Source organism: Sus scrofa, chromosome 6, assembly GCF_054392235.1.
Source record: "Sus scrofa isolate SSC_HxYL_T2T_F1_AM1 chromosome 6, Sscrofa_HxYL_maternal_Yorkshire_Landrace_v2.0, whole genome shotgun sequence".
Classification (NCBI taxonomy): domain Eukaryota; kingdom Metazoa; phylum Chordata; class Mammalia; order Artiodactyla; family Suidae; genus Sus; species Sus scrofa.
This window is the reverse complement of record NC_139388.1, coordinates 71684272-71709811: the sequence shown is the minus strand read 5'-3', so window position 1 is coordinate 71709811 and position 25540 is coordinate 71684272. Positions and strand designations below refer to the sequence as shown.

General features: G+C 59.4%; 1 protein-coding gene across 10 annotated transcripts in view; it reads left to right on the top strand.

The window, feature by feature from the left end:
- Positions 1-25540, top strand: part of ACOT7 (acyl-CoA thioesterase 7) — a 102153-nt gene that overhangs the window by 66611 nt on the left and 10002 nt on the right. For 3 of the 10 annotated variants that reach the window (XM_003127525.7, XM_021095251.2, XM_084962722.1), the window contains exons 7-8: positions 7675-7791; positions 19946-20130. In XM_003127525.7, the coding sequence (XP_003127573.7) occupies positions 7675-7791; positions 19946-20130 (302 nt within the window). Of the gene's footprint in view, positions 1-7674; positions 9476-9932; positions 12943-19945; positions 20131-25540 lie in introns of those variants that run through there. The other 7 variants (XR_014807013.1, XR_014807015.1, XR_014807014.1 and 4 more) reach the window with 7 other exon arrangements.

The window sequence follows — 25540 nt, the reverse complement described above, 5'->3', positions numbered from 1 at the left end:
CCAGACGCCCTCACGCGCTCGCGGGGTCTCCGTGGGCGGTTGGGAAAAGCTCTCCTCTGCACCTGGAGGAGGAGTTGGTTTCCCTGAACAGTGCAGACCAGGGCACAGATGCTCCTCTCCGGTTTTGTGGCCTCGTTTACATGGGCCCCTGCCGCGTGGCGGGCAGAGAGCCAAACCCTTGGCCGGAGAGGAAGCAAGGAGGCCGGGAAGGCATTTCCTTCCTCCGCCTGAGGAGCTCCTGGTCTCGGGGGTCAGGAGGTGAGGGGGCCAGGGCCAGTTTGGGCCCCACTGTCTTCTTCGGGAGGCTGAGCTGTGCGAGGCAGTGGCCTCCGCCCTTCCGGTCCTCACAGGTCCTCACTTTCTAAGAAAACACCCTCTGGCAGCGGAGGCTCCGGAGAGAGGCCTTTGTCCATCCAGATGTCAGGGCGGTAGCTGGGGTCTGGTAACAACCCGCAGCCCCCAAGTGCTCTGAACCGGTCCAAGCCCTGGCCCCTCCCGCCCCTCCCAGGCCAGCTGTGAGGTCCCTGCCTCCCTCGCCAAGGACGCGGCTGACCCCATCCCTGGACTGGGTCCCTGCTGCCCGTGCTGGTCCTCTCGGCGGCTCCGCAGTGGACACGTGTGGCCCTGGGTCCCTCTTCCCGAAATGCAAAGCGCTTTGCGTGAGAAACCCCACCAGCCACACGCCGCGCATCCTTCTCTACCAACGTGCAGGTGCTTTTTTGCTTTTTAACATCATCAGCTCTGCTTCCTCTTGGGCTGCGATCCTTAGGGGCACTCGGCCGATGTCCCCGAATGGTGTCTTTCCTGCTCAATATCAGGACGGAGAATTCTTCAGTGTTAGCCCCCGGCTGCAGCCTAGTCTCCTGAGAGGAAACCCACACCCCCCAGAATAGCTCGGGCCACTGGGCCCACGTGACCTTGCCTCCAGCCTCCTGCTGGGAGCGGGCTGGGCGAGGGGGCTTCTGTGTCACCACTGCCTCCTTGTCCCTGCTCTCCTTGGCATTTGGGACAGAACTCCACCTGCCTTTCTCCCCCGTTTCCTGTTCAAAACAGGGAAGGCATTGATCCTTAAACAGCAGTAAACGAATTTCGTCATGACCATTTCAAGTTCCCTGACACAGAGTGAGGGGACATGGTGGCCGGAGCCCTTCCACCAGCTCCCTGGCTCTGCCGTGCTTGGGTGAATGGGGCCCGAAGCCTCCGCCAGATTCCACTTTTGACATTTTGACGTTAGAAAGCCTTTGCCTTTCCTACACTGTGCATGAATTGCCAGAAACGATCTGTACTGGCTGCCTTGGTTAATACTCCTCTGCCCTTGGCCCCGGTTCGCAGAGATGCCTGCAGGTACATTTGAAACCTGGGGGCGGGGGCGAAGCCAGACGGTCCAGGTGGCTGTCACTCAGCTGGACCTTAGAATAACTCCCCTGTAATTTCCGAAGGGTGTGCTAGTTAAAATAAGATGAACTTACTATCGTTTTCTTAATATAGGAGGCTGGCACCCACACTCCATCAGTTGGGATTAAATATAGAAATGGGGACATCTCAAATCGCCACCCACAGAACAGCCAGTGGCACAGGGCTCAGAGCTGCTAGCAGCTGCCTTGGGATGGTGGCAGGCGTGACCCAGTCAGCTAGGCGGGCCTGGGAAAATAACATCAAGCCTCTGTTTTTCAGCCAGTCAATATGTCGATGCTTAAATGTTAGATTCAGAAATATCTTTGGTTCCCAATATTTATCTATATGTTAATAGCCAAGCAAATCTTTTTTTTGTTTGTTTTTCTTCCCATAATTCCTGAACTGAATGCAGCATCCAAGGACAGCAAATCCTGCAATTTCCTTGCCATCTTTTACATGGCGCATCTTGGGTAACAAGGACGGCACATGACAGACTGTAATTTGCCAAAGTTATCTTCCCCTCGTTTGTACCTAAATGGGAAGGAACTGACGAGGTTTTTCCAGTAGGAACCTGGAAAGAGGCATTTTGGAGAAAACCCAGATACTTGATATCTTTGAGGTGTAAAAAAGAGAAGGGGAGACAGTGCCTTCCGGTGCCAAAGTGGGCTGGTGCCCCCCACCACCACCCCGCCTCGACAGCACCGGGGGTGGGGCCCGTTGGGCAGTGTTAGGAGGAGGGGCTTTCTGGTTGTTTTGTTCTTAAACAAAGCTCCCTTTGCTGGTGGACATGTTGATCGCAGCACATTGTGTCTCAGTCAGAGACGAGGGGGCTTCGCGGTAACCGTCCTTACAAACCTGTTGTGATGGGATGCGGGGACGTGGACTTTGGTTTGGTTTGATTTGTCTTGGGCCACACCCACGGCATGTGGACGTTCTCAGGCCGGCAATCAAACCCGCGCTGCAGCGGTGACCGGGCTGCTGCAGTGACGCCGGCTACTAAACCCGCGGCACCACACGGAAACTCCACGATTCCGTGGATTTCTATTGTCTTATTCCCTCGAGGGCTCTTCTCTTATAGCAGAGGACAAGAATTTCTCAGACCAGATCCACGGAGCAACAGGCCCAGGGCTGTTCCTCTCCCGGCAGAGGACAAAGAGGGCTGGTCGTCCGTGTTTTGTTATACGGGCAGACCTCACTTTATTGCGCCTTGCAGATTTTTTTTTTTTTTTTTTTTTTTTTACAAACTGAAGGCTCATGGCAGCCCCTGTATTGAACAAGTGTATCAGCGCCATTTCTCCAACAGTATCTGCTCCCTTTTGTGTCTCTGTGTCACATTTTGGTCATTTTCATTACATTTCAAACCTTTTCACGCTTGTTATTGTTGTTTGTTTTTTGTTTTGGCCACGCGCTCAGCATGCACAAGTTCCCGGGCCAGGAATCAACCCAAGCCGCTGTGGTGACAACGCCAGGTCCTTAACCCACTAGGCCCCAGGGAACGCCTGACTCACTTTATTTCTATATTCTCTCTTTATTGCAAGGGTCTGGAACCGAATTTCTCTGAGATGCCTGGAATCTGGGTTTTCTGAGATCACTTCCCGCCCCTCTTAAGTAGTCCCCAGCGTCCACTTTACACTCAGGACCCCAGAGGGCCTAGTTATGGGGGAACGGACTTGGGGCTGCCTGGAGCTGCAGGCACAGGTTTCAGCCTCCAGCTCTGACCCCAGGGTTCCCTCGCACATGGTGGGGACTCGGAGTTGTGCACAAGTCTAAGTTTTTCCCCCAGAAAGTCTGTGCATGTCCTGAGCCCTAAAACCTACTTTGCTGTCACTTCCCACTGACCCCACCGTGGGTTCCCGGGAGGTAGAGATCACGGGGGTGGGTGGAGATGGGCCGGGGCAGCCATCTGGAGCCCCCAGGGCCCTCCTCTCCGTGGAGCAGACCTCCTGTCCCGGCCTGGGATTAACCCCAGTTTGGGGTATAATCTGGTCATTGCGGTGCATGGTGGGGTCACGCCTGCCCCCGCCTGACACTGGGATCCAGAGACTCCATCTGAGTCTCGTTTCCTGTCGGGCCTCCCAGCTCAGATTCCTGGGCTGCCTGTCGGATCTGGAGGGTCCTTCTGTTCGGCAGCTCCCCTGGCCCTGGGGTTCCGTGGGGACAAGCATGCTTTTCCTGCCTCACCCGGACTAAACGTGATTGCTTCCCGAGCACCTGCCCTGCGACTCTAGTGGAGCCACTTCTTGGGCTGATTTGGGTTCCTTTGTTCACCGACCCACTTACTCAGCAGCCCTTCCTGAGTGCTATGTGTCCAGTTCCGAATTGGTCAGGGGCTTGGAGACCACTCAGTCCCCACCCTGTGTCAGCATCTGAGTCATGCGATGCAGATGGTCGGGGCGCCACGCCCCACACCCGGGCAAGGGGACATCTGGCGTCAGGACCTCCGATGGCTGCTCGGTCTCCCCGCCCCGCCTGCTCTGGGCACGGTCCCCTTCTGGCCACACTCGCTCTGGATCCTGCAGTGGTTTTAGTACCAGTGAAGTCCCTTGAGGAACCTCTGCCCACATTTTGGAGAAAGAGGGCAAAACCCCAGTTGAAAGGCTGATTCTTCTTCCATTTAGTCTTGCATTCTTAACAGCTTCTACTTTGCAGGACCCACAAACCAGGGGTTAATCATATGTACTTTCCGTGTTCTCAACATTCATTCCTATTTAAATTCTTTTTTTCCAAATCCTCCCCCACCGCCTCCCCCAGTGATGACGCCACTGGGGGGCCCGGGAGCACTGGGTTGGGACCCTCCACCCCGGCGCGCCCTAGTTTTCCTGCCACCCCTGCCTCTCCCCATGATCTCGAGCTCTTTTTTCCACAGTCCTGTCTTAGTCTCAGTATCACCGGATCTGGATCGAAGGCAGCGTGGCCGCTGGTGCCCTGTGGTCAGAGGCTGGTCCCCACTCTCCCTGAGCAAGTGGCCTTGGACACAAGCCTCCGCCTTCTGCTGTGGCATGGGGACAGTGCGGGCCCGTCCCGGGCTGCTGTGCAGGGAGGCCCAGCACTCATCCCTTCCTCCTTCTGTTCACTCCTGCAGTCGGTGTTTGCTAAGAGCCTGACACGGAGCAGGCCCTGGGGACATGGGTGAACTGCAGACGGCGTCCCTCCAGCCCGAGTGGCGCCTGCCACCCAGACCCCAGCGTCACCATTCTTTTTCTCTTGAAGACTCCTGGCTACCTCTGTCTCATTTGTTCTCAGGAGGCCCCTGATGTGGCTGAGTTTGCTGGTGTCTCCCCCTAAAAACAAGACAGCCACGCAGAATACACAGTCTGTCGTAAACATCTAACATCCTCTAGTTAAAATGCCCTCGGAGTTCCCATCGCGGCTCAGCGGAAATGAATATGACTAGCATCCATGAGGATGCAGGTTCGATCCCTGGCCTCGCTCAGTGGTGTTAAGGATCCGGCATTGCCGTGAGCTGTGATGTAGGTCGCAGACATGGCTCAGATCCCACGTTGCTGTGGCTGTGGCAGAGGCCGGCAGCTGTAGCTTAAATTAGACCCCTAGCCCGGGAGCATCGTATGCCGCGGGTACGGCCCTAAAAAGACAAAAAAATAATTTAAAAAAAGGAGTTCCCGTCGTGGCGCAGTGGTTAACGAATCCGACTAGGAACCATGAGGTTGCGGGTTCGGTCCCTGCCCTTGCTCAGTGGGTTAACGATCCGGTGTTGCCGTGAGCTGTGGTGTAGGTCGCAGACACGGCTCGGACCCCGAGTTGCTGTGGCTCTGGCGTAGGCCGGTGGCTACAGCTCCGATTTGACCCCTAGCCTGGGAATCTCCATATGCCGCGGGAGCGGCCCAAGAAATAGCAACAACAACAACAAAAGACAAAAGATAAATAAATAAATAAATAAAATAAAATAAAATAAAATGCTCTCAACACCCCCCCCACACACACACGTAGTTCCCAGAATCCTGTTTATCCCTTCATCATTCTTTTCTCTCTTTGTTTCTTTCTTTCTTTTTTTTGACCGAATCCTCAGCACATGGAAGTTCCTGGGCCAGGGATCAAACCCGTGCCACAGCAGTGACAATTCCAGACCTTAACCACTAGGCCACCAGGGAACTCCTAAGAGCGTTTTAATTAATTACCAATGTTTAATAATTGGCAGATTCCTCGTAAGCATGTAGGTTCCAAGCTTCTCCTGAAACATTGTTAGTCTGTCCTTGTTCCTGTGGGTGAGGGACAGTAGGAAGGGCCGCCAGCCCTCCTCACCACCCTGCATAACCCCTGCCTGGTCCTGCAGGCACTGGGAACTACAAGCCCTGCCCTAAACCTGACTCCCCATGAGCCTGGCTTTTATGGGTGGGATGGAGTTGGTTTTTCTGCCTCTCTCTGGATTTTTAGAAATCATTCTGTGTGCTGGTTGGACATATATAACTTTCCAAGATTCCTTTTTTTTTTTTTTGTCTTTTTGCCCTTTCCAGGGCCATACCCGCGGCATATGGAGGTTCCCAGGCTAGAGGTCTAATCGGAGCTGTAGCCACCAGCCTACACCAGCACAGCAATGCAAGTTCCAAGCCACGTCTGCAACCTTCACCACAGCTCACAGCAATGCCAGATCCTTAACCCACTGAGCAAGGCCAGGGATCAAACGCGCAACCTCATGGTTCCTAGTTGGATTCATTTCCACTGCGCCATGACGGGAACTCCAGCTTTCCAAGATTTTTGATAGTTATCAGATGGATCAACAGCACTTTGCTACCTTTATGGGTCACAGTGGTTGACTCATGGCTATTGTCTGTAGTTTGACCTAGTAAAAGCTATGGTTTAAGTGTGCTGGTTTTGTTTGGGGCCCGTGGCATGTGGACGTCCCCAGGCCAGAGGTCTGCTGTGCCACAGCTATAGCAATGCCTGCTCCTTAACCCGCTCTGCCACGGGAATTTCTGGTTTCAGTTTTCTAACTAAATGAGACGTGTATTACTGTGTTGCACTGGTGGAGCGAGAATTGGGGGCAGGGGACCAGCCGCGGCATGTGTCGAGATGCCGTCAGTTGAGGGGTGTGAGCGGGTGGAAACGTCCGCGCCTGAGGTTTGGGTCCCCTCGGCCCACGGTGCGCTTGTCCCGAGCCGCGCTTCTAGTTCCGTTTGTTTTTTGACTTAGCAGCTTTATTGATGTACTTCACACAGTCCTTACAGCTCACTCGTTGCAGCTCCTTGATCTTTAGTGTCGTCGCACTGAAACCAGTGCCACAGCCCGTCTCAGAGCATTTTCATCCCCCCAGAGAGACCTCAGAGCTGCACAGCAGCCCGTCCCCATTTCTCCAACTCCCTTTCTCTAGAAAACCACTGATCTGGACTTCGCGTTGTGGCTCGGTGGTAACAAACCCAACTAGTATCCATGAGGATTCAGGTTCAATCCCTGGCCTCACTCAGGGAGTTAAGGATCTGGCTTTGCTGCAGCTGCAGCTCTCATTCAACCCCTAAGCTGGGAACTTCCATATGCAGCAGGTGTAGCCCTAAAAAAGGAAAAAAGAAAAAGAAACGAAAACCACTAATCTACTTCCTGTCTCTATGGATTTGACTTTTCTGAATATTTCACATCAGTGGACTCCTTCAGTATGCAAGGTTTTATGTCTGGCTTCTTTCCCTCCGCATGATGATTTCAGGGTTCACCTTTGCTGTAGGCTTTGTTGGTCCTTCGTTCCTTTTTATTGCTGAGTAATATTCCGCTGTGTGGATAAGCCCCAGTCAATGCACCTTCGGGTTGGTTCCGCTCCAGGGGGTTAGGAGTAACGCTCTCTGGAGCTTTTGCACGAACGTGTGTTTTTATCTCCCTCGGGTGCTCACCTGAGGGTGGAATTGCTGGGTCACGTGGCAACTGTGTGTTTATTAGCCTTTTGAGAAACTCCAGGCTGTTTCCGAAGAGGCCGCACCATTTCCATCCCTGCCCGGAGTGTGACGGGTTCTGGCTTCTCCACGTTGTCACGGGCACCTGTCGCCTGGCTTTCTGACTGTGGCCATTCAGTGGAGCATGTGGCGAAACTTTCCTGGCAGGACAGGGCACCTTAGAGGTTAGGAGGAGGGTTGTCATTTGTTCTGGTGGCCTGAGCCCTGGCTGCAGCCGTGGTCATCTTCCAGAGCGCCCCAGGGAGTCAGGTTTTCAGCCCGGGATTCAACGGGCCGTGGCCCCACTGGTGGGTCCCGGGGACGCGTTTCCCCCGACGTGTTTCCAGGCTGGGCGGTGGGCTCCCCTTCCCCCACATCTAACCTGCCGTGTGCCTTCTCTGTGCAGGTGTCACCATGAAGCTCATGGACGAGGTGGCCGGGATCGTGGCCGCACGTCACTGCAAAACCAACATCGTCACTGCTTCCGTGGACGCCATTAACTTCCACGACAAGATCCGAAAAGGTAACAGAACCCTCTCCGCCGAGGGGCAGGGGCCGCCCTGGCTGCTTGGGTCCCTCGTACAGTGGCCTTTTGTTCCCCCTGCATCTGCCGGGCCCTGGAATCTGCCCGCGTTCCAGAACCTTGAGCTCTGCCTTGGGTGATGTGTCTGTGAAGTTACAGTTGCCAGTTTGATTTCTCAGTCTGGTAATTCTGTACTCAGACGTGAGTGGCGCCTTTATCCTGCTAAAGAGCGGCGTAAACCCATCCTCTTCGAATGCCCTGGGCACAGAGCCCTGCCAAGGGCCCGTGTGCACACTCACCGAGCCGAGCCCACTGCCACTACGTCCCTCGGGGCACATTACGTCTCCAGGAAGTACAGGTCCCCAGGATTTGAGCAACAGCGGCTCCTCAGAGTAGCGGGAGTGCCCCCGGGGCAGTGCTGGTGGCGGTGGTTCTCGCAGCACAGAAATCCAGCCCCAGCCCCACCCGAAACGGTTCCCCCGCTTGTCTCAGTGGCTGCTGTGTCTTCAGAACTGAGGCTGTGAGCCCCGGGAAAGCAGCCCTTCTCCGTGGGGTCGGCAGGGGGTCGGGGTCCGGGCTGTGAGGTTGGTTCTGAAGAAGCCTCACCGGGAAGGTGGCCTTGGAAAAAGCTACTGGCTGGGCAAGCCCAGCCCCCAGCCATGGGAGTGACAACGGAGGGGTGACGACATGGGTGGGAGGCAGCCTCGAGGAGCAGCGCTGAGCCAGGCGTTGCCACGGCCGGAGCCACAAGGCCTCATCCAGGCCCTCGGAGGCCCCGGCCTGGTCCAGCTGAGGTCCCGCCCAGCTGCGTGCCCTCCCCTGCGGAACATGGTGGCCGTGTGCTGAGGACAGAGCATTCTGAAATAGGAAGGGTGGAGGGCTGCCTCCCGTCCTGGCATAACTGAGAGCAAATCAGCCTGGCCTGTGCGGGGTTTGGGTGCTTTTAGGGGAAGGGGAGGGGGGTCTGTGCCCTGCTTTCCTCTGCTTTGCAGCAACCTTCTCAGCTAGTGGGTGTTCGCCTCAGACACAGACCGCACGGTCCCTTTAGAATTTGCCCAGAACAGGTGATTTTGTTTGTCCCGTCCCGCTGGTCCTCCCCGGGCCTCGGGTGTTGTGTGTGGCGCTGGCGTGAACATTTGGGAAAGGAAGAGTCCTGTCGTGCCCGATGCCTGGCTTCTCTTTTTCTGGAACTACTCCCTGGGTAAATTCCTGCGATCACAGCTTCACTGTTAAACACGACTTGAAAACCCACAGTGGGAAACGCTTGCATTCCACGGCGCTTGCTCCGTTCCGCGTCTCCCGGGGGGCCTTGGAGAACCGCCCGCTGAGAAGCGAAGTGGGGGAGTTCCCACTGTGGTGCAACAGGATGGATGGTGCCTCTGCAGCGGCAAGGATGCGAATTCGATCCCCAGCCCCGCGCTGGGACCCCCATATGTCAAGGGGCGGCCAAAAAGGAAAGGAAAAAAAAAGAAACAAAGGGAACTTTCCCCATGCCAGCCTGTTTCCTCAAGGCTGCTTTGCCGTTGAGGGGAGGTCCGGGAGAATGAAAGTCGACCCTGTTAGAAACCAGGAGCTGGGGTTCCCGTCGTGGCACAGTGGAAGTGAATCCGACTAGTAACCATGAGGTTGCAGGTTCGACTCCTGGCCTTGCTCAGTGGGTTAAGGATCTGGCGTTGCTGTGGCTGTGCTATAGGCTGGCGGCTACAGCTCTGATTCGACCCCTAGCCTGGGATCTTCTATATGCCGGGGGTTCGGCCCTAAAAAGCAAGGAAGAAAGGAAAATAGGGAGGAAGGAAGGAAGGAGAAAAGAAAAGAAAGGAAACCAGGAGCTGGCTAAGCAGCCCTGCGCGCCCCCCAAACCCTGACTCCTCACCTTCGATCTCTTTCAAGGAGAGCTCAGGGGGCTGCGGTTGGTTAGTTTTGAGGGATTGGTTAGTTACGTGATTAGTTCTGAAGCGCTTTAGTCCGAGGAGAGCGCTTTTGCCGGGGTAATTGGAGCGGCCTGGAAGACATCAGGGCAGCGCAGTGCTCGTTTCTTTTTCTTTCTTTCTTTCTTTCTTTTTTTTTGGTCTTTTGTCCTTTTAGGGCCACACCCGCAGCATATGGATGTTCCCAGGCTAGGGGTCTAATCGGAGCTGTAGCCGCTGGCCTACGCCAGAGCCACAGCAACGCCGGATCTGAGCCAGGTCTGTGGCCTACACCACAGCTCACGGCAATGCCGGATCCTTCACCCACTGAGCGAGGCCAGGGGTCGAACCCGCAACCTCGTGGGTCCTGGTCGGACTCGTTTCCGCGGCGCCGCGACGGGAGCTCCATGTGCTTGTTTCTAAGAGGTGACTCCTCCGATTCCAAGACGCAGAGAAAGGGGTCCTTGTTTCCACGGGCCGGAACCTCCTGCGGAACATTCCACTGTGGGTGCTGGAGAGTGAGGGCTGGGCCCCGCCCGTGCCCCTGGCTGGCATCACAGCCTTGGCTGGAGCCCCTGCAGTCTGGGCCCGGAGCTGAGGCAGCCTCCTGGCCTGGGGCACCCCGGGCAGCAGAGAGATAGTTTCTCTTCTCTCAGATCACAGCTCGGTTCGTGTAGAGAGGAATTTGGGCCAAACTAAAATAACAGTTATGGAGTCTGGCCTATTTCTGTGCACTGTCCCCTGGGGCCAGTAGACAGTGTCACGCCTTATTTGTTGTTTTCCCGAGGAATGTCCCCATGTGAAGCTGTCAGCTCCTCTGCTCTCTCCCCTTTGCTGTGGCTCCATCGAGGAGCCCAGCTCGGTCACTGCCACGGTGACGTCTCGGTTAAGGCCACCGTCAGACCGGGCCGCTTCAGACACAATGGTCCCATGTCATGTTTGTGGGGGATGCCAGGCGGGGCTGGCTGAGCTTGGAGTGACCCCGCTGGCTCTGGGTCCTTGGCACCGGGCAGTGGAAGCGTGTCAGACACTTGGCAAAGGGCTGGGATTGACATTCCCAGTTGTTCTGCTTTGATTTTCTGATGCAAATCTGCTGAGATGACTATAAGCCTGCGGGCCTCTCTGCGTGCGGCCTGCGAGCCTTCCAGGCCCAGCGCCTTCTCCTCTGGCCTCACGACTCCCCTCTGATGTGAAGGGGTGAGGGGGCCGGATCCACTGCCACCCTCTTGGGGGAGGCTGCGTGGCTGCTCCCAGTACCCCAGGCAGGGACGAACCCCCAGCCTGCACAGGTGCCACAGCAGTGACCACTGACTGGGACTCAAAGCAACAAAAGTTCACTCCCTCTCAGCTCTGGAGGCCAGGCTTCCAAACCCAGAGGCTCCAGGGGAGGGTCCTTCCTGCCTCCACTTCCAGGGCTGCCCACAGACCCATCCTCCATCTCCCTCACGGGGCCCTCCCCTCTCTCTTCCCTTCTCTGGGACTCGCAGGGAAGGTTGCAGAGGCTCTAGGGCCCCCTGGGTCCAGGAGGCGCTCTCATCGAGGTCCTTAATGACATCTGCAGAGCTGCCTGTTCCAATAAGGTCACATTCTGAGGTGCCTAGGGGACTGATCTTTTGTGGGGGCCACCATCAAGTCACAGCAGAGACTTCGTTTTTTTACAGTTTGATTCTGGTAGACCTGAGCTCACTTTCTGTAGGTGGAGCTCCCGGGTAGCTTGGCAGGTTAAGGATCCAGCATTGTCACTGTTGTGGCTCGGGTCCACTGCTTTGGTGTGAGTCAGCCCATGGCCCGGGAACATCCACAGGCTGGAGGTGTGCCCCCTCCCCAAAAAAAGAACAACAAAAAAAACCCTAGGTGGATAAAATCTCCTCTGGGCCCCAACCTGCCCTTTTCCCATCCTGTTGCCCACGTGGGTGTGGGCCCCTCCCTGGTGAGAGCCCCCCCTCCCCCCTTCAGGTCCGAGGCCGCCAGAGAAGGTGCGGCTCTGCTGGGGTCCGGAAGGGAGGGCCTGGCTCAGAGAGGGGCAGTCACACGGCCAGGGGGTGGCAGCCCTGGGAGCTGCTTCTGGAGAACAGGCCCCCTCCCAGAGCAAAGTTGAGAGGCCTGTGCTCCCGGCATGGGAGCCCTGCGGAGGGACCGGGAGCCCTGCAGAGGGACAAATGGCAGGACAAGAAGCAGGGAAGCAAATGTTTCGCGATGACGAGGAAGCACAGGGGAGGGTCTCGCTTCTGTAGGGGGCCTAGAATTCCCTTGTTCTGAAATCGACTGAAAACTTAATGCGCACAAGGACTGTTTGTAAAGTAATGTTATTTTCGTGGAAGAGGTGCCAGCAGGTGGTCCTGGACACCACTGGGCAGGTGACTGGGCAGTGCCCATGCCGTCTCATTGGGAAAATGCTTGACTGTCTCCCTGCCCACGTCCCATCTCTTCGACACACAGCCCAGTGGGTCTCCCGCTTCCCCCACTCACCCATCAGCAGTCCTCCTGGAAGGGGTGACACAGTGGGAAGAAGCCCAGAAGTTACCGTGGCCTGCCAGCCACACACGCCGTCTGTGTGGGTCTCCCGTCGCTGCTGGGACGAGTTATTACAAACTAGTGGCTTAAAATAAGAAAGATTATTCTCTCCGGTTCCCGAGGCCAGGTGTCTAAGAGGCCTCAGGTTGCGTTCCTTCTGGAAGCTTTGGGGAGAAGCTATTTCGTGCCTTTCCGCTCCCAGAGGCACCTGTGTTTCTTGACTTGGGGCCCCTCCTGCGGCCCCCACTCCCATCACCCCATCTCCTCCCCTTACTCTGACCTCCCTGGAGATGACACAGGACCTGCCTGGACAATCTGGGGTCACCTCCCATCTCCGAGTCCTTAACCTGGTTCCATCTGCAAAGTCCTTCTTGCTGCTTGAAGTAAAACGTTCACAGACTCCCCAGATCAGGGCGCGGGCATCTTTGGGGACCATTATTCTGATAACCATATGTGGTGTCCCCGTTTCGGCATGTTACATCAGAAACATGGAAATAGGAGTTCCCGTTGTGGCGCAGTGGAAATGCATCTGACTAGGAACCATAAGGTTTCGGGGTCGATCCCTGGCCTCACTCAGTGGGTTAAGGATCTGGTGTTGCTGTGGCTGTGGTGTAGGTCAGCAGCTACAGCTCCGATTAGACCCCTCGCCTGGAAACCTCCATATGCCACGGGTGTGGCCCTAAAAAGACATAAGCCAAAAAAAAAGAAGAAAAAAAGAAAAAAAAAAAAGGAAACATGGAAACTGCTAGAATGGAGAGGAAGCAGGTCTTTGGGTTGACCAGCTTCTTCAGATCTAAAGCAGGAAATGCTTTGCTCAGTCTCAGTTCAGCCGCTGGCGAGGCTATGTCCTTTGTGTGCGGACAGCTAGGTGCCACCCGAATGTGGCCTCCCCGTCACTCAGGTGTGTGTCCCTCAGGAAGCCACGCCTGCAGCTTTGCAGCAGAAAACAGCGCCCCAGAAGGTCAGAAGATGACTTTGAACTTCAGCCACGAAGGGTGTGTGCTAAGCTGGGCTGACCGCGCCCACACTTACAGCACAGCAGGGCCATTTGCAGGGGGTGGGTACAGCGCTCTGTCACAAGCCAGACTCTTCTAGAATGCCGGGACCATGGAGGGCCCGCCTCTGTTACACCCTGGCCCCTCCCCCCCCCCTCACAGTCTTCAACCCCCGCGAGCTGTCCTTCTGATCACAGCCTCACTGTCTGCCTGGGACACGCCAGGTTCAGCCCAGCCCCTCCGCTGGGCACCGAAAGTCCACCAGGGCTTGTCTCTCTTCCCCACCAGGCCCAGCGGGCCGGAGACTCACAGAGTCAAACTCAAGCCAGGCAGTCGAGGGAAGAGGAGCGCTCTGTCCAGGGGGCGGGATCGAGCGGGCTTCCAGCAGCCCAGACCCTGTCGCTCATCAGAAGACAGTAACGGCCTGAGGCCAGCCACCTTGCTGGGCTGTGACCTCCAGGGTTCTGAGCACCCTGTGCCTGGAGGGGCCAGCCCTGGGGGAGGGCCTGGTGGACCCCAGCCGCACCCCAGCCGCCTGTCTTCTCACGAGGCTGCCGGCGTCTTCCAGGGTGAGCTGCTGAAGCCCGAAGACCAGACTTCCTTCCACTTGCTGCATTTCTGCATTTCTCAAAGTCGAGCTGTTAAACTGCTCAGTTACAGGGAGAACTGGTTTCCTCCGACGGCATGGTTTCGGAGGCCTCGGGGAGGAAAACCAAAGCTGACCTTCTCTTGTAGAGAAGTGACCTCCCCAGACTACCAGAGTGGAAAGCGAGGAAACTTCTGGAAGATGTTCTGGGTGGGTCACGTAAGAAATACGGAAGGTTCTTCCCCGTTTCTACACTTTCTTAAGGACGTTCACTGACACAGCTTTGCTTCGGAGCTTCCATGCTGACCTGGTGTCAAAGTTTGTGACACTTGGCGACGTAGGCGTGGGGAGAGCGGTGTTTTATTGATTTGTTCTCTTTCCCAATCCCTGTCATCTTACTGAGTGTGGCCTGGAAGAGACCCCCAGGTGCTGGGGGAGTCGGTGGGGCAGCTGCCAGGCCCCTGGCTTGTACTGCTCCAGGCGGCTCAACCGTGACTTCAAAACAGAACTCAGCTGACTCACATCTCTGCTCCCCGCAGGCACTCACCTGTTTACTTCCTGCGAACGTTGCTCGGTTTCAAGTGCCAGGCTTGTGCTTTCCCCCGTCACCCCTCACTTGGGGCGGACAGCTTGCTCTACCCCGCAAGACAGGAGCTCTTGTTATCCCCATGTGTCTGATCTGGGAACTGCCCCCACCCCCAGGGCAGATCCTGGCAGGGAGGCCGGCCCGAGGGCTCCAGGGCCTGAACTCTGAATGCCGTGCCTTGGTGCCTCCTCGCCAGCAGGCCTGAACCACCCCGCCTCAGCCTCGGCGAGTGATGGGCTTTGACCCTTGCTGACCACATGCCCCGTGGTCCATCTCTGATGCTCACCCTGCACCCCCAGAGGGGTGGCTGCCCCCACCCTGTTGTGTGTAAAATTCACAGTTAGGAGTGTCCAGCTCCCAGGAGGCACAGCTCTGTTCGTGTCCCTTGAGTTGGTCACAGCCCAGGGGCCCCTTTTCCTGCTGGAAGCAGTCGGAGGCAGACACTTGTCTCTCGCCCGCAGCAGCTCTCCACCCTGATTGGGGTCAGTTTGCCTGCAGGAGCCCCCCAGTACCTCCCCACCAGCCACACACGGCTATTTACATTATAATGAAGAGAAAAGAAAAGGGACAGTGCAGTTGCTTGGTCAGCAGGGCTGCATTCTTTCTGGTGGCTCTAGGAGAGCATCCGTTTCCTGTTTCTCCCGGGTTCTAGGGGCACCTGCATGCCTTGGCTGGTGGCCTCTTCCTCCATCCTAAGCCAGCAGCAGAGCAGCTCTCTGCCCCCAAGGCTGTTGTCACCAGCCCCTGGCTCTCCCCTCCTGCCTCCCTGTCCCCTTATGCTGACGTCGGGCCCTCCTGGACAGTCCAGGCTGGTCTCCCACCTCAAGATCCCAAAATCTCATGCGTCTAGGAAGTGCCTTTGCCTGTGAGGTACCACGTCCACAGGTCTGGGGGCTCTTGTTCACCTGCTCCAGGAGTTAAGTTCCTCTGCGCTCTGCCTTCCCCTACCCCTGTCTTACACCTGCCCTGCAGACAGGACGCCAGCAGAAAACCCCAGAGAGCAAGGGGCTCCTCCACTCTCGGGGTTCGAGGCAGCAGGAGAGGAAGTGCCCCTACCCCGTCCCCCAGGGCTGCGGGCCGCTCTGAGGTTTGGGATTGTGGATGAGGGACGGAAGCAGTGGGCTTCCTGGCTTAGCCCCTCCTCCTCTCATGGAGCGTTTGCCCCAGAACTGGGGTCCCCATGAGCACCGCTGAGACCGCACCTCTCGGACCGGCTCTTGCCCTGGGGTTGCAGCGGGGCAGCCACGATGACAGTGTCAGACCTGGCACCACCGCTCACGTCCTGGGACTGGGAGGAAGGGCTGCGCTGGTGGCCGTGCTCTTCCCCCATGAAAGAGCCAGACTCCCTTGCTGATGCCGTCACCTCTTGACCCACTTGGACAGCATGCGAAGCAGCTTCCTGCCTGGTGGAGGTGGTCCCGCTGCCAGGGAAGGACAGGGAAGGGGAGACTTGTTGTAAATGTCACTTCTTACGACCTCCTTGAACCGATCTTTTCATCCCACCCCCCAAAGACACAATGGAGCCTTCTGGGGACACACTCTCCCCTTGGGTTTCAGGTGCCTTTCCCTGGAGGCAGGTACAGGAGGGCACAGACCCACCAGAAACTACTGGCCTGGGCTTCTGTCCATGTGACGTAATAGGCAGAAGTGACCCCCCAAGAGAAGGCCACTCCTGGGGCCCTCGAGGAGACCGAGGCACAACAGGTTCCTGGCTCACCTCCTGCCTGTTGGCTGAGCCACATTCCAGCCAGGCCCGTGGACTCCAGAGCCTGTGGGACCCAGATGCGGTGGCCTGAGGACCCTGCAGGCCCCGGGGCCACTCCAGGCCTGGAGAGCCTGCCTCTCGTGGAGACACATGGGGACCCACGTGGGGACCGTCTGGCTGTGTCGGGGCTTTGTCTGTCCCTGCCTCAGAAGCTTGGAAGAGAACAAGGTGGCCCTCTATTCCTAGACCCAGAGTGGCCCTGTCGCCCTGCCCCTGTCGAGGTGGCGCACAGTGCCCAGGGCCAATGGGCGATACCATTTTTCCCTTTGAGCCACTCTTTGAAGTAATTGGCCATCCTCCATGTGGGTTTGGACGTGTGGCCTGGTAGAAAAGTCCCCAGGCAGTCTCAGCGCTCTGCACCCTCAGCCAGGGCCCTGCCTGGCGCCCTTAAGCACGTGGCAGGTGGCACCTGTTCTGGCACTTTCTGAAGCAGACAAGAACCAAGCTAGACTCGGGCTGGGGCCACGCCCCACTCAGTCGGGCCCCCAGGTTGAGGCCAGCTCCGCACACAGGAGCTGGGCTGCCCTGAGCCTGGGGAGGGCTCAGAGGGGCCATGTCGCTGATTGAGGCCCAGCACCTGCAGGGGGGCCCCCCATCCAGCTGGGTCTGCAGCGGCTTCTGCCACCCACAAGGAACCACATTCCCTCAGGGCCACACAGGCTCCCCACTGGTTTGGGGGTGATGGGGCCCCTGCTCTCAGGGGGCCCCCAGGCCGGGAGAGACGGACGTCAGTGAAGAGACAGGTAGGCAAATGCGCTGGGGTTGGGGGCCCTGAAGGGGAGGGGCTGAGTTCTGGAAGGAGTGACGGGGGTGCCCGAGCTGCTGGGCAGGGGCTGGTTCCGGGGCACTGGGAGCCAGGGGGTCTGTAGGGTGGAAGTGTCCAGTCCCACAGAGCTGAGACCCCTCGCTGTAACCCTGCCCCGCCCCCGCCGTGGACCGGCCAGTCCACGTTCTCGGGTCCTGAGGGCGGCGGCCGGTGGCCTCAGAGGTGGGAGGGATTTGGCGTGAACCTTCCTGGCACCTGGGTGCTGACAAAGAGGGACCCTGGGGTGCCTCTGAGCACCCCTCCCCCAGCCTGACCGCACACCCTGGGGTTATGTGGGGCACACTTTCTAAGCCGAGGGTCGGGGAGGCCCTCAGGCGGGAGGGGCCTGGGCGGCACTGGGGTCTGCCCTCGCCCGGCTCACTTTGAGTCCCAGCCCTCAGTGGCTCAGTCTGGCTTCTGGCCTTTGGCGTCTCCCTGGGCCTGGCCAGCCAACGGTAAATACAGCCTGTGCCTCGTTAGAATTATGCCGTTGCCACCTCTGAAGGGGGCCGAGGCTGGTGTTTGGGCTGGGACTGACATTCCCCGACGTGTAGGAAGCAATCACTGGGTCTGGTCTCAGGAGCGGCCCCAGGACAGCGTTATCCTGAGTCTCGTGCTCGTCGTCAGCCTGCTTCACTGATTGGAACCATTAGGGGGTAGAAGTTTCTTTGGATTTCTACCCGACATGAGGCACGATCAGCCGTGCGGCTGGTGGGAGCCTCATGGGAGACAAGGCAACCATGCGGTGCTCTTTGTTCTCGGGGAAAAAACCATCAGTGTTGAAAGGCCCTGAATTCACTGCCCCCAGTCACTGCCCCGCGGACACGAGCTTTGCCAGCTGCCTCTTGAGGGAGGGGCTCGTCCCTGCTTTTCACCTTGGGTGGCCCCCGAACCAGCCCCTGCCCGGCAGCTCAGGCACCCCCGTCGCTCCTTCCAGAACTCAGCCCCTCCCCTTCAGGGCCCCCAACCCCAGCGCATTTGCCCACCTGTCTCTTCACTGACGTCTGTCTCTCCCAGCCTGGGGACCCCCTGAGAGCAGGGGCCCCATCACCCCTGGACCAGTGGGGAGCCTGTGTGGCCCTGAGGGAATGTAGTTCCCGTGGGAGCAGCAGGCCACAGAGAGAGGGTGCCGGCTGGCACTGGGGGTGGCCCGAGGCAGACAGACAGGGATGCCAGGAGACCTTCAGGCGTCCCCTCCCTGCTCCCCTGGAAATGGCCCTTGGGGCCCCGTGAGGACTGTTCCCACAGTGGGCCCAGGCGCTTTGCACGTCGCTGACTCTGTGGCCTTCGTCCCCCAGATGTGGCCATGCCCAACACGGAGAGCTCCCTGTAAGTATGGCGTGAACGCGGAGTGTCGCGTCCTGGTGCCTTGTAACAGGAGTAACCGTTCTGCTTCCAGCCTGCCCACCTGCTCACCCCTAACACCTGTGCTGCCCCGACTTGTCTGTCTCCCTGGGTCCGCAGCCATGCTTTGGGGGGGGTGTCTCTGTGGAGCTGGGACATTGGGGTTCCCAGGATATTACAAGGTCCCTGCAGCTGGCGCTGGCTCCAGGGGAGCAGGTCCCAGCGTCCTGTGTCCCCCTTGGGCAGAAGAGTCCTTGAGCCCAGCCGAGAACGAGGCTGTGCTGGGCGGAGCTGGGGTCCTGATCACACGCCAGGGGAAAGCCCCCAGGGTCAGCACTGCCTCATGGTTCAGAGCCGCAGCATCAGTGACAGTGACAACTATATTCGGTACTGCCCGCCGGCTTGGCACTGGGCTCATTTCACGCTGGCCCCGTAGTTACCCCATGAGACAACTTGTGTCCCTTTATAAGAGAGGCACTGGGGAGTTCCCGTCGTGGCTCAGTGGTTATCGAATCCGACTAGGAACCATGAGGTTGTGGGTTTGATCCCTGGCCTTGCTCAGTGGGTTAAGGATCTGATGTAGCCATGAGCTGTGGTGTAGTTTGCAGATGCGGCTCAGATCCCACATTGCTGTGGCTCTGGTGTAGGCCAGCGGCTACAGGTCCGATTCAACCCCTAGCCTGGGAACCTCCATATGCCGCGGGAGCAGCCCAAGAAATGGCAAAAAGACCAAAAAAAAAAAAAGAGAGAGAGAGAGAGAGAGAGACACACTGGGCCCCGTGAGATAAAGCCAAGGGAAGGGACAGCCAAGACCAGAGGTATGGGGGCGCCCTTGACCGGGAGACGCTCTAGGGTAGACAGTCAGGACCCCGGGGGCGGGGGGGCAGGTTGTGTTGGGGATGAGGGAGGGAGGGCCACCTGGGACAGTGTCGCGGCGACGGGCGACTCTACAAGGGAGACTGCTAGTGTGGGGAGGGGACTCTGGCCACGGACACGGCGTTGTGTGTGTCCTAGGAGGGCGGACACCCGCAGCTCAGAGGACAGTGGCCTGTCCCGTGGACAGGACAGTCGGGGAGAGGGAGAGCCTGACAAGACAGATGCAGTCCCACGGGGACAGAAGGGCAGGAGGACGTGGCTCCAGGAGACTGGAGCACTGGGGCAGTTTGGCCTGACCGTGCCATTGGACCAGCATCAGGAGCTGGGGAGGGGCCAGGGAAGGTTAAAGAAGGTTCCTTGGTGCTCAGAGCGATATGATGGGCAGCCACAAGTACGGCCGAAGCCTGGATGTGCAGGTTGTCTCTAACCAGCCGGGGGACCTGACAGCAGGTCGGGGGCTGCCCCCAAGAGACCAGAGGCCACTGCCCAGCAGACACCCCCAGGGAGGAGAGAGTGGAGCCTGGGAGGGTGGGTGGGACCTGGTGACAGCCACTGTTCGGCCACTGTTCAGCTCTAAATATCTCCATAAATGGAGGAAACACCCGCCCACTAGAAAGGTGGACACTCGGGGGCCCCAGTGTCTTGGCGTTTTAACGTCCTGGCAGGGAGCAGAATGGCCCGTGCTGTCTAACCAGGTGTCACTGGGCGTCCTTGGCCCGGCGGCTTTCCGCGCCTCCCTGGCCCAGCCGCCCTGACGCGCCGTCTGTGCCCCGCAGGCTGTGTCATCACCATCTCCGGCCGCATGACCTTCACGAGCAACAAGTCCATGGAGATCGAGGTCTTGGTGGACGCTGACCCCGTGGTGGACAACTCCCAGAAGCGCTACCGGGCCGCCAGTGCCTTCTTCACCTATGTGTCCCTGAACCAGGAGGGCAAGTCTCTGCCTGTGCCCCAGCTCCTGGTGAGTGGCCCCCTCCGGCCTGTGTGTCCTTGGGCGTGGCCGCTGTCCCCTGCAGGGCTGGGCCCCTTCCCCGGGCCACGGTGCCTGTGCCTGTGGACAGCGGAGGCAGGGCTGCGCGGACAGGGTGAGAGCTCTCCTTACGCGCTCCTCGCCTGGGGAGAAGCATGCTGCCCAGGGGTCCTGATGCCGTGGGCAGATGCTCCAGTGGGGGTGCGGACCCTCCCAGAGCTGGCTCTTCCCTGCCCCGGCCCCCGCTAGGCTCTGCCCTGGGTGTGCAGAGAGAGGTGGTGGGCGGCTGCCACTGCAAGCAGGGCTTGGGGGCTCTGGTGCAGGCCCAGACCCTAGAGGGTCTCCACCTCCGGAAGGTTCCACCGGCCTGGGCTCCTCACCCAAGGGGGGCAGGGACTCACTAGCATTTCCTTAGTTGGCGAAACAGGTTGAATTCACTGAACAATGACTTGTCCCCAGCCCCCACCTCAGCTCTTGGCGCCCGCAGGCCCCAGTGCTCGAGGCCGCAATCCCAGGAGACTTTCAGGGCTCTCTTCCCCTCTCACCACCCCTGCGCTGTTCTGGGGCACCGCCCCTCTCCTTGTTGGGGTCCCTGAGGGCACCTCCCCCCGGCCCTTCCCTCCCCCCCACACACACTCATGCACATGCCTCATCCTTCACGGCACAGAGTGATCTCAGCTGTTCAGATCTTGTCACCTCCCTGCTGAAACGTCTAAGTTTCCGAGGCTCGTGCCTTGAGGGTCCCGACCGTGTGCTCCACCCTGGCTCAGCTCCACCCAGTGCAGCCTGCTCCCTGCCCTGCCTGGAGCCCCCTGCTGCCTGCAGGGCTGAAGCTTCACCCCAAGGTGGGCCCCCTGTCATCCCTCAGACCCTACATCCAGCGTGTCCTCGTCACAGTCTGGCCTGGTCCCCGCTCTGCCTTTTTCTAAAGCACCATTCCCCCACCTTAGGGATGCCGATCATTGGCCGATTGCCCCGTCCTTGGACTGAGCTCATAGACATTGGAACGCTTGTGCTCCTAATGGTCACTGTGGCTGGAACAGTCTTGGTGCTTAGTGGGTGTGCTCTGGAAAATGCATGAATCCTACTGTGTGCTAGGCCTGAAGCCCAGCAGGCAGGAGAGACAGGCGGTGTGCGCCAGGGGAGAGGCGTGACATGGTGCCCAGGGAGGGGACCAGAGTAGGCTGGAGCCCCCAGGAAGGCCAGTGGGGCAGGGGCCTTGTTGAGAGGTCCTGGGAGTCAGGGAGGCCGAGGCTGTGGAGGGCAAGGCAGGTGGCGGGGCGCCGCGGGGGTGCTGCCGGGAGGTGCTGGGCCGTGTGTGCTGAACCAATGAACAAGCGGATTCCAAGGTTCCCTCGAGGCTGAGGACGGCCTCGTGAGCCTCACAAACGCCTTACCAGGGCCACTCCGCTGAGCGCCTTGCCTGGCCCGTGTCCCCGCACCCTGGGCTCTGGGTCCAGCCTGCTTCTCGCAGCCAACCCCAGCCCAGTCCTGGGGGCCCGGCTTCCCCGGCGAGGCCCCCCTCAGACCAGCAAGGCTGAGGCACTTGTGGAAGACGGGGAGCCTGGGCGTGGAGAAGGCCCCTGTTTAGGCCGCACCCAGTTTGCCTTGAGCCAGACCCTGGTCTGTCACTAGAGGCCTCTCTCCCAGGGCAGTGGTTGGGGGCAGCAGTGGGGGGCAGCGGGGACCGGGTCTGGTGCTTTTGTGAAAGCCTGAACCCCATTTCCAGAAGCGCCTCGCAGGGCCCTGCCACCCACACAGCATCTGCTCCCCACGCAGATCCTGCCCGTTGGAGGAGAGCAGGTGCTAGAACCTCTGAAGAGTAAATGTGTGTGTTTAGGGGCGTCCTCACGGGCTTCCACCTGTGGCCAGGGGTGGCCGCCTGGCCTGGCCTGGCCTGGCCTGCCTGTGGCGAGCGGCTTCTCGGAAGCAGCTGAGGCACCTCCTCGGAGCCACTCACTCCCCATCCTGCCCCCCTTTCTGGAGCCTGTGAGGCCCGTGGGGGCAGCGCCAAGGCTTAGTGGAGGAGCCGACCTCTGGTGGCCAGGCCCCGACGTGGCCAGAGGCGGCTCAGCTGCCCACAGGGCCCCCCCTTCCTCCCTGGCCTCCTTCCACTGGCCCTTGGCTGGTGCCGGGCCCGCCCCAGTGCTCTGGTGAATCAGACGGCAGGTTGGGATCCACCTCAGGACATTGGGGGGGGTGGTAGTGTGCACAGAGGAGGTTGGTGAACCTGGCCTTGAAGGAAGGAAGAGAGCCAGGACAGGTGGGCACTGTCCTCAGGCAGGTGCTGCACTGTCGCCTCCCCACGCACCACCCTGGTCCAGCTGCCCGTTGCCCAAGGCTGGCCTGGGGGCGGGGGAAGTGGGGTTGTTCATTAGCCTCAGCCTCTCCCTCCCTGTGTCTCAGCCTCGCATCCCCTGCCTTGCGTCTGCCCTGGGCGCCTCCCTGGCTGGGCCTTGGCCCCCCATCTGCCCCCCGCCAGCCCCCAGGTGGACCTCCACATGCCCCCCCCCCCCCCCCCGCCGCCGACAGAGCCTCCCTGGGGCCTGCTGTGCTGAGCACGAGGACCCGGCTGCTCAGCCACGCGCCCTCCTCGCCCCGCCCACCCGCCACCCCAGCAGGATGGCTTCCACCTCCCTGCTGACACAGGCCTCCCCCGACCCCTGCTGACAGGCCTTTCCCTCTCCGGCCTTGATCTTGGTAACCATGTGTCTCTAGGTCTTGGACCCCTTCTCCGAACCTCACCTGCCCCTCTCAGCACAGGCTTGTCCTCACCATCTCCCAGACCCTTGTCCCCTCTCACTCCATATTGCCACAGGGCCCCTAGGGGACACCTGTCAGGGTGTCTGCCCCCAGCATCTCTGTCCTGAATGCTGAGTTCCCGCCGCACAGAGGCGAATCCTTGACCTCTCTCCTCCCCACCCCGACCCTCCCAGGCCTCCAGCCTCCAGGGTGGCCAGATCCAAGGACGCTCTCATCTTTATCTCACTGGCCTCTCCCTGGCTTTGGCACGACTCACTGAGCCTCATGGAAGCCTGTGCTCCCTCGACGAGGGACTCTGCAGTGTCCAGAGAGCCACCTCGTGGTCCTATTAACATGGGACTCTGACAGATCCCGCCCTGCACCACCCCCTCCCTGGGGGTTGGGCCTCCTTCATTTACTCCCACCCCTGCCACCCTCCCACCCCCTCCTGTCTCTGGGACCGTAGTGGGCTCCTCCCTCCTGCTCAGCCCCAGGCTGAACATCCCCCAGCCCTGCCACCCTCACTTGGGCTCTGTGCTGTACCTGCACAGGTTGTTAGAACAGAATCACGTTTGTTTTCCCTCGAACCAGCCAGCGGCTCCTCGTGCCCTAGCAAGACACATGGTCCAGCCAAGCTGCCCACTTCTGTTCGTCAAATCTCAAACTCAGTCCTGCCTCAGGGCCTTTGCACATGCTGTTCCTCTGCCTGGACACCTTCCCTCAGATTGTCTCGAAGCCAGCACCTTCCACCGTCTCTCAGATCTTTGCTCCTTGGATGGCCCTTCCTCACCTCCCTGGATAAAGCCTTACCCCACCCCCACCCCAACCCACATCACTCTTTCCCATTGCCTGGAAACGGGCCTGCAGTTGGCAGGAGAGAGTGAAAGGAACCGGAACAGAGGGCCGAGCTGGAGCCGGTGCTTGGGCCGGGAGAGGCCGGGCAGTTACACCCTGAGGCTGCCCAGCTGCTAGAAGGCAGGCCCGGCCCAGGACTCAGCCTTTCCTCTACCACCGGCTGCAGGAGGGGCCTGCAGGACCTCCAGGTGCTCACAAGACCAAGGTACCGTCTCAGTGGTGTATCGGTTAAGGATCTTGTGTTGTCACTGCTGTGGTGCGGGTTCATTCCCTGGCCTGGAACTTTAGTGTGCTGCGGGCACAGCTGAGAAGAGAAACGAAGCGGCTCGTACAGAGTAAATGCCGATCGACAGAGGGTTCTGACAAGGTCTTCAGTCTGGCCGTAGTGGTTGCAGGGCGCCTGCCCAGGAGCTGCTCGGGGCTTGAGTGAAGGCACCGCAACGGCCCCTCCACCCTGCACGCCCCAGAGCTCAGGCAGCTGCGGAGGCTCAGCAGCCTATAGGCTCAGGGAGGGGGGCCTCCGGGGTCCAGTCTCCCATGGAGAGCTGGGAAGCACTCCTGGGGCTGGGCTTCTGTGTACCAGGAGGCTGCCCATGTGCCCTCTGCAGAAACCTAGAGACCTGGGCTGGGGGCGTCCATGTAGGAGGTGGTGCTGGGGCAGAGGCTGCAGGGGCTGATGGGGAAGGTCACCTGCTCGGATGCGGGGAAGGGGGTGGTGACCCTTCCCCAGGTTTGAGGGGCCGGCAGTTGGCGACGGCCACGTCTTCCTGCTGGCCAGCCTCAGGTCCATCCAGGCTCTTCTTGCGAATTAAGGATGGCCTCTGATCCTGGGGCCAGCGATGCGGATAAAAATAGCTGTTGGCGGGGAGGGTGGGCAGACTCCAGCCGGCCCTCCGGGTGCTCACTTGGGAACCACCGACACCGCGTCGTCTGCCTCTCAGCCACGTGTGCCCGCGTGGGGGCCCAGCCCGCCCCACCCCCACTGTCAGCGCTTCCTCATCCTCCTGTCTATTTTTAGCTCCCGTCCCCAGGGCCCGGCTGACATGGAAGGCAGCATGGCTCTTTGGATTTCTTCCTGATGAATATTTTATGCTGGGGAGGGCCTGCCGCACAAGAGTCCAGCAGCTGCCCGCACTTCAGGCCGATTATTAGAAGAGGCAAATGCGGGCCTCCCTCCACAGGCCTCGCTGTGGCTGTGCCCTCTGACCTTGGGCGAGGGGGACAGGCCCGATGGAGCTGGAGAGGAGGCCTGTGCAGAGGGTCATGGGGGACCCACCAAGCCTGCTCCCTGGGGCGGGCTCAGATTGGCCCCTGCACCTCCCCGGGGGGAGCCTTTGCAGTGTCCAGAAACGAGAGAACCAGATGGATTCTGCTGAAGCCTGGAGCGAGCCCGTCCTGGGCTCAAGGCCTGCCTCCGTCCTCTGGTTCGGACATGGGTGCTGCAGCCCCTAAGCCCCGGGAGACGCGCCTGAGGACAAGAGGTGCGGGCGTGGGTGTGAGGACAGTGGGGGAGAGGCCGTGCTGCCCTGGACAGGGGAGGAGCCTGGAACCGGACCACACGCTTAGTTGATGCGGGTTTTGAGAGAGCGCCTGTGTGCACAGCCTCATGGATCGTTTGGGAAAAGGAGCGTGTTCCCCGGCGAGGCCGAGCCACTCGAGTGGGGCAGCCAGCGGTCTTTCCTAAGCCGGTTTGCTCGGCTCCCAGAAAACCCAAAGCCCCGAGCAAGCCTGCAGCCTGGGGTCTCAGCCTCCTGGTTCACACAGAAGGCCGGGCACAGAGGACGGGTCCTCTTTGCGGGATCCG